General features: G+C 46.5%; 1 protein-coding gene across 2 annotated transcripts in view; it reads right to left on the bottom strand.

Moving 5' to 3' along the window:
* Window positions 1-220: 220 nt before the first annotated feature.
* Window positions 221-15386, bottom strand: part of LOC127051361 (deubiquitinase DESI2-like) — an 82366-nt gene continuing 67200 nt past the window's right edge. Inside the window, exons 5-6 of one of the 2 annotated variants that reach the window (XM_050953625.1) lie at window positions 3404-3626; window positions 221-2998 (exon numbers count right to left, since the gene is read on the bottom strand). In XM_050953625.1, the coding sequence (XP_050809582.1) occupies window positions 2946-2998; window positions 3404-3626 (276 nt within the window). In that variant the 3' untranslated portion in view covers window positions 221-2945. Of the gene's footprint in view, window positions 3627-15386 lie in introns of both variants that reach the window. The other variant, XM_050953626.1, reaches the window with a different exon arrangement.

A 15386-nucleotide genomic window follows, 5' to 3' on the forward strand; every position in this document is an offset into this window, starting at 1 on the left:
ATTTGCAACTTCCCTGGCAGTGTTAGGAGCCCAAAGAACAGCACAGAGCAGTGCGGGAGAAATAGGAAGTAAGAGTGACTAGAACCAGAAAGTGAAATCAACCAATCTAATTTCACTCTCTGAAGGGTAAGCAAAATGCCCAAAATAAACAAACTGCACCAGTAGGGTCCAATACATTAGATTTTAAAAACTCCATTTTAATCATTAAAATGTGGTTAATTACACAGGTAACAATATTGTTACTATACTTTTTGATTTCCACAGTGTTGTTTTTCTTTATTCTGGTCACCGTTGGTCAGGTAGCTTGGCCAGCGTGGAGAGGTAAGCAGCAGTCTTGAGGACTAGAACACATTTTGAGCTATGAATTAGCCATAATGATGGTTTGATTCTCTTTCACCTCCTTGTCCCCACTGCAAAAAAAATTTATCTTTTTATAGTGCTAAGAAGCTTGCACCAAAGGAGTGTCCTGCAACCTCAAGAATGTCTCCTCTCCCCAAAGGCTTGAATGGAGGAAGAATGCAGCTTGCCTGGATTAAAATAAAGCTGGTTATGTATGCTGTTTAGTAAAACATTTCGAGGAAGCATTTTCCTTAGGAAAGGTATGTCACTGGAGCCTTGATTCCACCTGGGACTTCCAATGTGATGCTTCATATGAGATCAGATGCAAGATGGCAGGCTGGGGTGATGGATGGATGGCAGTCGATCAGGGACTATTTGCTGTTACCGCTTAACCTGACTGCAATGTTCCCTCGCCAAATGAAAGCTCTGGGAGACCTCCACTCAGTTCCTTCCAGTCACTGCACATACCTGTGGTCACAATGCTGGTTTTTGGCAGCGACCTTGGGAACTTCAAAAAAATGGAGATTGCATGGCTGGTTTAGGCAGTGACACAAGTCACTGCAGGGCAACTTGAGTGTGCAGTACTGTATTGTGTAATGTTGTGTTTGGGTGGCAGCATCTCTGGCAACTTCATAATAATGGAGACAGGCCTGGCTCCAGCTTTTTTGCTACCTCAAGCAGGGAAGAAAAGGAAAAAAAGCTGGAATCGGTGGCACTTCGGCGGCAGCTGTACCGCACCACTTCATTCTTTCCTATTGGCTGCCCCAAGCACCTGCTTCCTGCGCTGGTGCCTGGAGCCGGCCCTGAATGGAGAATATGATGCTGATACTAGTATATCATCGTGGAACAAACCAGGGTAATAGAGAATGTGATGCTGACTCTGTACCAACTACACCAGGAACCCAGGATAATAGAGTGTGGTGCTGGTTCTGGTAGCTATGCCAAGAGCAGTGGAATAATTGACAAGGCGGTACTGATTGTGGGTACCAGCCAGGGGTAGCCAATGTTAACAGAGAATGTGACTTTGGATCTGGGCAGGGATACTAGGAACTACAGCTCTTTAATATTCATTGTAGAGATTATGAAACATTAGAAGCATGTTGTAAAAGTTTCATTGTACACATGTGCATCATTGTAGAGGGATGCGGTTAGACCACACTGTAAGGATTGAATTTCTGGCCATCAAAAGCCCCTAGAGTCTGCTACCATGCCAAGAATGCAGCAGTTGTCCCAACCTCTTCACAGGGTTCTAATTATTCCTTCATCTCTCTGGGCATATAGATACACACACGTACCAAACTGAGGCCATGTATGTACAGACACTAAGCATATCAGTGGGGATCAAACCCAGGACTTTCAATACCAAGCCCACAATTTCTATAAACTTGAGATAATGGAGTAGCTTGCATAGCAGGTTGAAATTAGCAGGCTGTTATTCTCACTGTGGCTGACCACCAGCAGGAGACAGTATTATCCACATTAACAGCCTGATTTTCAAAGGCACTGAGCACCCAGAGCTCCTCCTGTCTTCAACTGGGGCAGCTGGTGCGCAGCACTTCCAAGAATCAGGCCCTAAGTCAATACATTACACATGCATCTTCAGGCTATTTTGTCTTCCTCTTCTGCACAGTTGGTAGGGGAAGAGGGACCTGGATTTTCCTTTTCCATGCTGGTGTAGCCTCTGAACATAATTCCTGGTCAGGTGATTGAATAATGGAATTGGCGTACCTGCTCCCTTTTCCACCTTCCCTCCACCACAGAAACCATCACTGTGGGCATAATACATCTATGAACCAATGCTGGGGTGGTTGGTCAACCAGCTTTGCCCTTTTCTGTCTGAAACGACTGAAATAAAGAGAGTGTTACGTAACAAAAGATTCCATGGGGATGTACATGGTGCAGCATCCTCTACTTCCTGACAGAATTCCAAGCTGCCCTCTCCCTCTCAAAACAGCCTCTGAGGCAGGGGAACAAATGTCAATTCTTCTGATTTATTCTCCATCTAGATAGTTTTTGCCTTCCTGGCTTGGCTTTAAATTTAGACTGGGTGGATGGCTGCCAAGGGACCCATATGTTGGGTTCTGTGGTTCTGGGAAGAAAGACTGCAGGAAATAGCAATCTGCCCAAGGGATTCCCTCTCACCACCCTCTCACTCCAAAAGTCCCTCCCCAAAACACATGGTGCCAGAGGCAGCTGGCTAGCCAGCCAGAAGACAGATTTAACACCCCACTGAAAAGGAAGGGAAACAGCAAACAAGGGATGCAAAACTGGTGACTTGAGTAGGGGAACTAAGAGAACCAATCCACCAGAGGCCACCCCTGCATCTACTTAGTAGCTACCCCCAAGCATTAGCCCCCACCTCCTGTTGTAACCAAATAAAAATCACCATTACACATTTGTTTTCTAGGTAAATTTGGTATTGTTGTTGGGGGGAGGGCAGTCCTCTGATCTCTTAAATTCTAACACAGAAAACTGGTGGTCGTAGAACAGCAGTACCTTTCACTTGTCCTTTGAATGATTTAGAAACCTGGTAATTACAAAAAAGATCAGTAGGACCTTGTTGCTGGTCTTAGAGATGAGAAAGTCAAGCTGAGGTTCTGCTTCCTTCATTTGGTACGTCCAGGAGGAACGCTGTAGGTGGGGGGCAGCCTTGACAGAACTGGAGAGGAGAGAGAGGGGGAGATAAAAGAATAAAAACAGTTCCAGCCAAGGAACTTCACAGTATGGTTCCCCTCCAGTCCCATGCTCTTGTGCCCAGAAAGTTAACAGTTCTCTGTGTATCAAGGAGCACAGGGGGCCTTGGGAGGAGAATCCAGGTTAGCCACCACACTCGTCAGCACAATGCTGTAGTTCAGCATCATTTTGCCAAGCAACAGTAGTGACAACCCTTCAAGAAGGATCAGGAGCTCGTCTTCTCATTAAAGTGGGTTTCCCCCAATGTTCTTGGGCGAAGAAAAGGAGAAAGAAAGGTGCTGTAAGAGAGGAAATTAGGAAGAAATAGAAGAAACCCAGAGAGTGAGAGAAGGGAGCATGTTGGGCACAACTTAGACCCGGGTATGCCTACAGGTTCGCGAGGTGCCTGAGGCTGAGGCAGCCGCAGAAGTGGATGGGGACTCTTCATCTGTCGTGTCTCCCTGCTCTTCCTTGTGGAGGCCGAGGTTGATGTGGCTCTGCAAGGCTGCTGGGGTCAGCCACTTCTTGGGGAGGCAACTTTGGAGGAAAGGGATGCACGAGCTGAAGTAGGCTAGGCGATTCACCCAACGGGGGATCTCCTTCCCACACAGGATCTGCAGAGCAAACAGAAAAGGAACATGGTTACCAGCACCAAGGCATATGTATCACGAGGCTGCTACAAAGACCACCACCTCCTCCTCCCCAGTCAGTCAATGGCCTGGATTCCTCAGTGCTCAGAAGATTCCTGTTTGATTACAAGGGCTATCTTTTGAGGTCACAGCCCGCCTTAAACTCAAACAATGTAAGCTTCTTCTTGGGGTGCCTTAGGCAAACTCCCAAGTGACTGGCCAACCCAACCTGTCCCTCAATCAGCAGGTTTGGGGAAGGTGTGGAAAACTACTCCTGTCCTCTCTCTCTCCTCTGGCTTTTTGAGACCTTGTTCTTATTTGGGGCTCATAGATCAGTCCTGCAGGTAGCTCTCAGAATACAGTTGATGTCATTTTCACTCTGTAATGCCAAAAGATTTGGACTGACATTGCCCTGAGCTTCATTACGCTGACGGTTGGCCATAACCAGGTGAATGGATGATTGTGAGGAACTATTTTGTCTGCTCTCCACTTTCTGTAACATTGATGCAGTCAGGTTGATTAATCTACAAAGTAGATTTATGCCACAGCACCTTAAGTCCTTTTCTTATTGTAACTCTTAACCCCTCCTTTCTTCCCTATTCCTACTGAAATAGGAAAAAGAAAGCACCAAGAACAAATCTCAGTATCTTGGGGGTCCTACACATACCACATGCATTGTTTTGTGTATGCTCTCATGGCATGTATACTGCCATGTTTTGCTTTGCTTTGCTAAGAACCACACAAAATCTGACGTGATGGCATGGGATGGTTCAGGGGATTGTTTTTGTGACATAGACCCTTTCTCCCTTAGGCCATAAGTCCAAATACATTTTTACTGAACCACAGTAGCATGTGGAACTACTTTAAAGTTTAGAGATAAGTGTATGAAACCCAGGGCATTGGTACTGAGCATCAGAGAAGTGAATAGAACCATGTCCCTTGAGTAGCTCTTTTGCTGCCAAAATTACTTGTAAACATCCAAGTTATGTAGGAATCAGTAATGTTCTACATTTTCATTTTGGGAACAAATTCCTACATCAGTGACTTTCTGATGGAGTCACTACTCCTCCCAAATTTCTAAACACCACTGCCAGATCTTCTCATGGACCATACCCCTACTATATGGGTTTAAGAATAGTTAACAGGAAAGGATCTGTAGCCCAGACTGATCCACAAATCACAGTTTGAGAACCACTGAATAAGACTTTGTCAGCAGTCATTTTAGTTCCATCCAGGATCTTAAGAAAATTCATTTTTTTAATTATATTGTATAAATTTAGCCCAACATTCACCTTTGAAAAGCAAATATTTTACACATCTATCTCCTTGAAGCCTGACCAGTACCTCCAAACCTAGTACCATTGCCTCCATTTTTGGTTGCATTTCCCCTCAATCCCTTTTCCAGCCCCAGTAGCTCTGGTAACAGACCGCCTCCTTGGAAAATGAATATATAAAATAAGGTGCCGTTTTTTAAAGTATGCATTTAATTCTGGGGGAAGGCACTGGATCAAAGCTACAAAGGAATCATAAAAATACCATTAGAACAATGAACATGGTAGTGGAGCTTTTGGAGAATTAGTGCTAGGAAAAGAGCTGCAGAAGGAAGGAGTGGTTGGAGTGGCTGAATTGTTTGATTCCTTTCACTAAGCAGCTCAGAAAACTGTGATAATTGCTCCTGCCATTCTCTATGTGGAAATGATGCTGAGGGATTTGCTTTTATTACCTTTTTCACAGGGCAAATCAATTAAGCCAGGAGGATCTGTAAAACGTACTTCAGGACATGTGAGCATCAGGCCATCACTCACCAATTAGGACAGTTTATGGAGCTCGAGGGCAATGATGATACCTAAGATCACGTCTATACTAGAGGTGCTACAGTGGTACAGCTACAGCAGCTCTGTAGTGTAGATGCTTCCTACAATGACAGGAAAGTGTCACGGGGCAATCCACTGAGAGACCTTTCAAGCTTTAATCACAAACCAAAACCACTCTAGATCTCCTTTGCCCCCACCATATTGTACAGTACTGTGTTTTTCCAGCAGGCCACAGCCTGCAGGGTTATTTACATACATTTACAGTCCAGAGCCAGCTTCCCCACTTGCTTCAAGGGCAGGGACTAGTACTAGCAGCAGCCAGTCTTGCCTGTCTCTGCGTTCCTTCAGCTCCCTGCTCTTCCCCAGCACTGCCTTTCTGTCTGCTTATCTTATCCCAGGAGTAGGAGTTGCTTCCCCCTCAATCAGACCCTCAGCTGTAGCTCTCCTCAATGAAGTGGCACCCTCAGTCAACTACCCGCCTTCCAGTGAGGTCTCCATTAGTATATACTGGTGGGGACTTGAGTGACAGGGAGCCAAGTTAGCTCCTGACTCAGCACACCCTGTTACCAAGGGGTTTTTCCATAGCCGTAGGTAATCCACCTTCCCAAGTGATGGTCGCCAGGGCAGTGGAAGAATCCTTTCATCAACCTAGCCTTGTCTACACCGGGGGCTAGGCCTGTCTAACTACAGCACTCAGGGATGTGAAATTTTCATACCCTGAGTGCTTTACCTATGTCAACCTAGCTTTTAAGTGTAGACCAGGCCTGAGTAGTTCCCTTCCCTCAGACACACGTCTGTCTGAGTCTTCTCCATCACCAAAGCCACCTTGTTACTACTCCACAGTGGAATAGAAATCTCAACAAGGTAGCAAAAATGAACTTCAGGAAATCCTAACAGTAGTACAACCTTTTCCTTAGGTTTGAGCTGTCTGCTTTGCAATGTATTGTTGCGGAAGTAGTACACACCAGTCCAGAGGTAATAGAGAAAACCAGATTTTAATGAGATTAGACCAAGGGAACTTAATTAAAGCCATACAAGGAAAATGAAGAGGGAGAATTCCAATAATATCGGAATCCCTGGAAGCTCTGCCCATTGTAGCTCCCCAGGCAGAAAAATCAGTTAGAAACATTACATCAGGAGAACAACTCACCTACCCTGATGGCCAGACACTGTTTCCAGCAGTGTAACCTTTTCATGGGTGTCACGCATGCCAGACAATGAGGCATACTTTCCCACTCCCCCAACCCTGAGAGGGGCATTCCCTTCTGTGGAGAGATGTGTACATGTCCTTTTGAGACACAACAGGTAAACTGTCTTGGATCAGAAACACTGGTCTTGATTTCTAGATCAAAATAAACACCCATCATGCTTTCAAAAGGTACCTACTGGCTGCCCTAGGAAACTTTAAAGAGCTGTAGTGAATCCTCATCTGGATTGCTGTCAGGCTTTGCAGAGTCCCTGGGAGCAGGACAACTGTACTGAAATGTAGATGGAATAAGGAATGCTGTCTTCTCCCAGTTTGTCTGAGACTTTGAGAAGGCAGTTGAGGCTCCTAGCTGATTCTGCTAATTGGGACAGGGAGCCTTTTGCACTAAACAAGCCCTTTAAGTTGACTGTAAAGATGCTTATCCCCCCTTTGAAAATGAAGACAGGGAGCTATGAGGGCTGGACTAGGCTGCATCACACTGAACTCTGACAAGGAGCATGAGGATGCTTAGGCATCTATTTGAGGAAGATTACAGCTTGCATAATACAAATGTACCTCTCAAATGTGCCTCGATTTAAGGAATATTACACGAAGGCTTTGTCTACACTACCAAGTTTTGTCACTAAAACTGCCATTTGTCAACCCAAACAGTGAGTGCATACACATTGTGAGGCAACTTTTGCCTGGGAAAATGTCTGGTTTTGGTGACCTAATACATTCATACTCATGATAGATTTATGTCTTTTTCCTCTACATTTTTTTTGACAAAGTGCAAGTGTAGACACCATGCTTCATTGGGCCTCCAGGAGATGTCCCACAATGCCCATCCTGATTGCTTTGGGCAGCAGTTTGCACTCCACTGCCCTGCAGCCAGGTAAACAACCATCATAGAATATCAGGGTTGGAAGGGACCTCAGGAGGTCATCTAGTCCAACCCCCTGCTCAAAGCTAGACCAATTCCCAGACAGATTTTTGCCCCAGATCCCTAAATGGCCCCCTCAAGGATTGAACTCACAACCCTGGGTTTAGCAGGCTAATGCTCAAACCACTGAGCTATCCCTCTCTCCCCAATCCACCCTTCCCTCATAGATGCCTTGGGAATTTTTGAAATTCCATTTCCTGTTAGGGCTCAGCATGGAGAGGTCTCATCACATCTTCCCCAGTGACCATGCAAATGCTCTCCCGCCTGGACCACTGTGGAGCTGTTGGATCTGCTCAGTATATGGGGACAGGAGGCTGTGCAGTCCCAGCTGTGCTTGAGCCATAGGAACTGGGATACCTACGGGCAGATTTATCGAGGCGTCTGCGAAAAGGGCCATGATCAGGACATGCTGCAGTGCAGAGCGAAGATTAAGGAGCTGAGGCAGATGTACCATAAGGTGAGGGAGACAACCGTTGCTCTGCTGCTTCACCTAAGACCTGCAGGTTCTATAAGGAGCTGGATGCTATCCTCAGTGGTGACCCCATCTCCACTGCCAAGAGCCCCGTGGATACTTTGGAGGGCACGGAGATGGCGGAAAGACGACCTAACCCAGAGGACAAAGTTACTGATGAAGAAGTGGAGTTAGATGAGGATATGCAGCTCCCGGCGGGGTTGTCTCATGGGGCAGGGAGCCAGGAATTGTACTCCACTCCAGAGGTACCTAGTCAGCCTCAGCAGTTGCTGTCAGCAGTGAGCATGAAGCAGGAGATGAGACTCCTGGCAAGTGGCTGTGGCTTGTGTAGTGCAGAGGTGGATTCAGGGCAAAGAAATGTGGGAGGCTGGCTGTGTTTCTGTGAGCTGGACATTTCCCTGTGAGCTAATCAATACAGCAGAACAGGGTGTTGATGCATGCCACGATTTCATGGGAATCCTCTAGAGAGATCTCCAAGGAAGTTTCCTGAAGGTACTCAGTAATCCTCTGCTGAAGGTTCCCTGGCAGAGCAACTTTGTTCCTTCCCTCATTGTAGGAAATTTTCTCCATGCCATATGGAAATCACTTGTGTGAGGACCAAAGTTACACATAGATGAGCAGCATAGGGAGCAGGGCAGAAGCCACAAGCATGTAGTAGATGTACCCTCATTTCCCTGCTTACCTTTAGCAGTGAGATGTCTGCTAGAATTACCCCACGTGTGGAAAAGTGTTGGAGAATTTTAGAATTTGTTCCCTAGAATGCTGCACCATGACCCTTGCAAAGAGTGTGTGCTCTTTTCCCCATGTGGAGCTCCCCTTCCTCCCCACGCCAACACTCACCATGCTTTGGGTGTTCGCAGAGATGTGTGTCTGACTAGGGTCAGTGAGAAAGTGATAACAATGTTGCAAAAGGTGTATTTAATTAAAATGTTTCAATGCTGTGCATAAATTTAACAATCTCGCTTCTGTGCATTGTCCCCTGTGCTTTACCAGATGTGGCCTTCTGGAACACCCCATATACCCCTGCCAAGTGTCTGCACAAGAAAGTGCCCAAAACTCAGCAGAGAAAAGACAAGTTCCAGGACATCCTGCAATGCTCCAATGCAGAAAAAAGAGAATGAAAGGAGTGCTGGGAAGCAGGGCTGGTGCAACCATTTAGGCTACCTAGGCAGTCGCCTAGGGCACTGGGATTTGGGGGGCACCATTTTCTTCGGCAGCGACTGTGGTGGCCAGATCTTTGGCCGCCCCGGTCGCCACCGGCATTTAGGTGGAGGGAGCTGGGGCAGGGGAGCGCGGGGAGGACCACCTGCAGCAAGTAAGGGGGGAGAGGCGACACACAGGGGAACTCCCCGGCCCAGCTCACCCCTGCCCTGCCTCCACCCCGAGCATGCTGTGGCTGCTTCACTTCTCCCACCTCCCAGGCTTGCGGCGCCTAAGCTGATTGGCGCTGCAAGCCTGAGACGTGGGAAAAGTGAGGCAGCGATAGCGTGCTTGGGGAGGAGGCAGGGCAGGGGTGAACTGCTTCACTTCTCCTGCCTCTCAGGCTTGCGGCGCCAATCAGCTTAGGCGCCACAAGCCTGGGAGGTGGGAGAAGTGAAGCAGCCACGGTGTGCTTGGGGTGCTCGTGCTCCGAGCAGGGGTGAGCTGGGGCGGGGGGGGTGCCTCAGGGCGGAGGGGGGTAGCTGTCATGCGGAGGGCGGCGCAAGGTGGAAGTTTCGCCTAGGGCACAAAACATCCTTACACCGACGCTGCTGGGAAGCCAAATAGCATGACAGAAAAGAGAATCACGTGTTTGTTAAGGACACTACTGAGCAGATGATTAAAGTAATGGAGGAGCAAATGCAGATGCTGAAGTCCTTAATAATGCAGCAGACTGAGCAGATCAGTGCTTGACCTTCACTGCAGCACATTCAGAACTCTTTTCTGTGCCCCTCAAACTCCTCCCGCACATTTCTTTCCACCTTCCAGGACTTCTTGGTTTCCTCTTTACTCCACCCCCTTGGACAACTTCCACAATGATAGCTGAACCTATACACAGTTGTGAAAGTCTGCCCTTCCCTGGTTCCTCCTTTCCCACTAAGCATCTGTGTGTTTGTGTGTGCTTTTTCTTGTGCAATAAAAGCAAACTTTTATAACGGTAAATCATCTCTTTTTTTAATACAAGGTGAGATTATAGGCACTGCCAATACATGCATATGCCTTTTAATCACTTTATTACAGGAATATAATGCCCCAAATGTCACCATTGCCCCCTAGGAAAACTACATGTAATGTAACATTAAACCAACTCACACAGAGATATACGTTACTGGTGGTCATTGTCAAAGTGCTGCCTCAAAGCCTCCTTGATTCAAATAGCTCCCCTCTGGGCTCCTCTGTCAGCCCTGGTATCTGGCTGCTCAAAATCAGTGGCCAAGAAGTCTGCCTCAGCACTCCACCCTGAGCAAACCTTTCACCTTTAGCTTCACAGAGATTACGCAATGTATGACACGTGGCTATGACCATGGGAATATTATCCTCAGTGAGGTCCAATCTGCCATAAAGGCATCACCAGTGCACCTTTAATCTGCCAAAGGCACATTCAACTGTCATCTGGCACCTACTGAGCCTGTTATTGAACTGCTCCTTATTGCTGTCCAGGTGTCCCATGTAAGGTTTCATGAACCACAGTTGTAAGGGGTACACAGGGTCTCCAAGGATCACTATGGGCATTTCGACCCTCCACCCTCCCCGTAATCTTCTGGTTAGGAAAGGAAGTCCCCACTTGCACTTTCTGTACAAGCTGGTGATTCTGAAGATGCGTGCGTCACACGCTTTCCCAGACCATCCCATGTCGATGTCAGTAAAATGCCCACGGTGATCCACAAGCGCCTGCAACACCATGGAGAAGTACCCCTTCCTATTGATGTATTCCATCTCAAGGTGGTCTGGTGCCAAAATTGGAATGTGTGTGCCATCTATCGCCCCTCCACAGTTAGGGAAACCCATTTCTGCAAAGCCATCCACTATTTCACACACATTTCCCAGAGTCATGGTCCTTCATAGCAGGATGTGATTTATTGCCCTGCATACTTGCATCAACACAGCCCCAACGGTCGACTTCCCCATTCCAAATTGATTTGCGACTGACCAGTAGCAGTCTGGAGTTGCCAGCTTCCACACAGCGATTGCTACACGCTTCTCTACTGAGAAGGCAGCTCTCATTCTGATGTCCTTGTGCCACAGGTCTGGGGCCAGCTCCGCGCACAGTTCCAGGAGGATGCTTTCCGCATCTGAAAGTTCTGTAGCCACTGCTCGTCATCCCACACCTGCATGACGATGTGACCCCACCATTCAGTGCTTGTTTCATGAGCCCAAAAGTGACGATCTATCCTATGCACTTGCTCTGTGAATGCCAAAAGCTATCTAAAGTTGCTCCTATTTATATCGTGCAGAATGTCAAGCACCTGCGAGTCTTCCTCAGTTAGGGACTTCACAATTAACTGCACTGGCCTCTGCAATGTCTTCATGACAGTTAACAGAGCATAGGAGAGCAGTGCAGGATCCATCCCTTCTCACCAAGATGCCGGGGTGCACAGCAAAGAAGGGCCGCTGAAAAAATGCCACAAAAGAAAGCCGGAAGCCCATGGAGTTCTGGGACAGAAAGCAGTGCATCATGGGACATATAGCACTGTCCCAAGATGCGCCGCAATCCACTCCATCATCCCACAAGACCTAGCGACAGAAGGACTGTGGGATAGGTACCCACAGTGCATTGCTCACATTGTCAATGACAGTGCCCCCACTGTGAAAGCAATCTGCCGACAGAGGGAACGAGTGTGAACACGAAATTGCTATTTTTATTAAGTCAAATTTTGGGTGTTGACATCACTTTTGTTGACACAAACTGGCAGTGTAGACAGTGGCCATCAGAGAAGTACAGCTGCTAGAGAAAAAGTCCGAAATACACATCCCAGGAACAGTTTTTCTTGTTCATACAAACCCCCTGTGACTTGTATCCATTCACTGCTGTTGGTCCTAGACCTTCCACAGCTTCTGTATTCAAGTCTGAGCTATTCGTCTTGCCCCACTACATTTTGGTGCCATGGGGGTTGTCACTGCTCCTACAGACAGAGATTCAACACTTTGGGCTAGCAAGAGTGGGGATTGAGAGTCACTGCTTATCCCCATGTACATCCATGATATTCCTGCATCTTCCCCCAGCTCCCTTCTGGGAGAACGGCTCACACTAAAACCTGCATGTTTCATGCATTGCCCCCATTTGAGGCAGAAAACTTCTGCAGCAGCTATGCGTACTTACTGCCACCACTAGGGGGCATTTTACAGCCGAGAAGTTGGCTTTCCTTTACTAGAAGTTCTTCTGGGAGGGTTGGCTAAGAGCTGCAAATGCCCCCGCTGCTGTCTGGGGAGCCAAGTGGAAACACAGTTCAGACATATAGAGCAGAAGCCAAAAGTGAAGGAGAGATGGGAACTGACAGTCTGGGATCTAGTTCTGGAGAGCTGTCAAGTCCACACCAGTGCTTCAGCTCACCAATTTACAAGTGACGCAGAAAACAGAGAAAGCCTCAGAGCCCCTGAAGTCAGACCCATTTCCCATTCCCATCCTCCAATGTATCTGAGAGTTGAATTCATTTAAATGAAGGAAAATAGCAGAAATTTATAACATCCACCATATGCTTAAAGCACATGTTATTGCTGGCAACCGCATCCTTTACTACTGCTGAAACTGACAGCTGGGTAATCTGACCCACATATGCCAGAAATGCTACTTCACAGGCAATAGGAGAGTGACAAAAGGTGTGATAAAAAAATTTGGAATAATGCAACAGGAAACTATTGTCCCTAACTGGTGCTATGCAGCCACCTGAATAGTTCCCTAAATATCACTGGTATTTAGGTTTAGCCCAATATCCCCAAATACCCCTGTGATATTTGGGATACCTAGAAATGTATTGGAGACTTAAACATGAGAATGGGGATGAGGAAGTACCTCAGTTAGCAGGAAGGTGAGAGAAGAGCCACACGAATGATTAAAGGATTAGAAAACCTGCCTTTTAGAGATAGACTCAAGATACTCAATCTATTTAGCTTAACAAAGAGAAGGTTAAGCGGTGAGTCTATTACAGTCCATAAGTGCCTACATGAGAAACAAATATTTAATAAAGGGATCTTCAGTCTAGCAAAGAAGGTATAATATGATCCAATGGCTGGAAGCTGAAGCCAGACAAATTAAGCCTGGAAGTACATTTTGAACAGTGAGGGTGATTAACTATTGGAACAACTTATCGAGGTTCCTGGTGGATTCTCCATCACTGGCAATTTTTAAATCAAGACTGGTAGTGTTTCTAAAAGCTTGGCTCTAGGAATTATTGTAGAGAAGCTCTATGGCCTGTGTTATACAGGAGGGCAGACTAGATGATCACAATGCTCCATTCTGGCCTTGGAATCTATGAATCAGTGGCAAATAACAGACCACAGGATCTTCTGCTAAATTACTGATCAAAGCTTCATAGACTGAGAGAACATAGTAGAGGAATAAAGCTGACTTCACTGGAGTCACCTAGCTGAGATCTAGTGCCATGGACCACATTTTTGAACAATAATCTCACCTACCTAAAGTTAAGTTCTCTTTTAGTGACTACAGGGAACATCAGCCTCAGCAAGATTACTATAGCATGTCAATGAACCCTTCAATGGAAAAAATAAGTCTCTGGTCCTTTCCTCTGCAGCGATACCACTTAAAGTGAAACCTCATGGTTAGAGAGGCTTGTTAATGAAAAAAAGAACTTCACCAGTGCAAGGAGGTTCTATCCTGCAAATCCCAGGAGGAATGTCTCCCTCATCTACTCTCCTCCCATCCTATCCCCTCTCACCTTACACCCCCCCCTCCAATTTTCATATGCTCCTCCCTCTGCAGACCTTCAAGGTCTGCAGGAAGGGAGTCCTTGTCCTGCAAACCTTAGGACACCTGCAGGGGGATGGGACTGCAGACAACAGGAGGCCTGAGCCTTTTCAGAACCTGACAGACTTACGTTGGGGTTGTTGGAGGCCCAACAAACTCTCTAGACTCACTTGAGGCAGGCACTTCTTAGCAGTTTGGGTGTGTATTACCTTTCAAGAATGAGAGCTTTTAAGAACAACACTGTACAATCCCCACACATTATAAAATGCAGAGTGAAGGTTACACTTCTCAAACACGACCCCCAAACCATCTTAACTCTGTCTCCATACGTGGGCCCTGCAAAATCAGAAACTTCTACTTCTTAATCCAAGCACTACAGAATTTCCTTTTATCAGTGACCACAAAGACTAGAAAGCCTCAACATTAAGTATATAAGTGTTGTGCTGCTTCACAACCTTCTTAAGGATCATACTTAGAATGCACACAGAATTTTACAAATTTCTGATTAGACAAATAACACAGTGAAGGCAATCATTTCCCACACCTCATTAAGGGCCTGATCCAAAGCCTCATGAAGTCAATGTGAGTCTTCCCAAGGGCTTTGGCTCTGACGCTAAGGGCAGAATCCTGCAAAGAGTTGAAGGTATTCAGTACATTGTAGATGGTGTTCATCAAGCCCTCAGAACCAGGCTCTGTGATTCAATGTGGCAACCAGTTCTACAGATGCCAGGAAACACAGGCTAGCAGGTCTCCTTTTACAAACATATGCCCAGATTATGCTATTGTGCAAATGTCATGTGAAAAGAGAAAGATTTACTGTGTTGACAATGCAGCACAATTAGCAGTAGGGCATTCATAGTTTAAATTTTAGAATCTATGCTCTGTGGTGCGTGCTTTTAACGGTCTGCATGCAAAGGAGGGAAGATGGCAGCCTGGCATCTCTACGAAGGCAGAGTTACAGGAGCCTGGGTACCTTGTGGAGAAGTGCAACTTGAATTCCTCATTTCCTGGTTGTCTAATCTGAGGTTTGTTTGTTTCAAATAACATTCCTGAAAGGTAATGTACTCAAGCATGAAACCATAATTTGAGATGTAGTGAAAAATAATTTCACATAAGAGCAGCCATAATGGGTCAGCCTAATGTCCATCTAGCCCAGTATCCTGTCTCTGACAGCGGCCAAACCTAGAGCTTCAGAGGAAGTGTATAAAACAGGGCAATTTTTGAGAGATCAATCCCATCTTCCCCAGAGCTTCTGGCAGAGGTTTAGGGTTACCCCAAGCACGGAGTTACATCCCTGATTATCTTAGCTAATACTCATTGATGGACCTATCCTCCATGAACTTACCTACCTCCTTTTTGAACTCAGTTATACTTTTGGCCTTCACAACATCCCCTGGCAATGAGTTCTATAGGTCAATTGTGCACTAT

Source organism: Gopherus flavomarginatus, chromosome 5, assembly GCF_025201925.1.
Source record: "Gopherus flavomarginatus isolate rGopFla2 chromosome 5, rGopFla2.mat.asm, whole genome shotgun sequence".
Lineage (NCBI taxonomy): Eukaryota > Metazoa > Chordata > Testudines > Testudinidae > Gopherus > Gopherus flavomarginatus.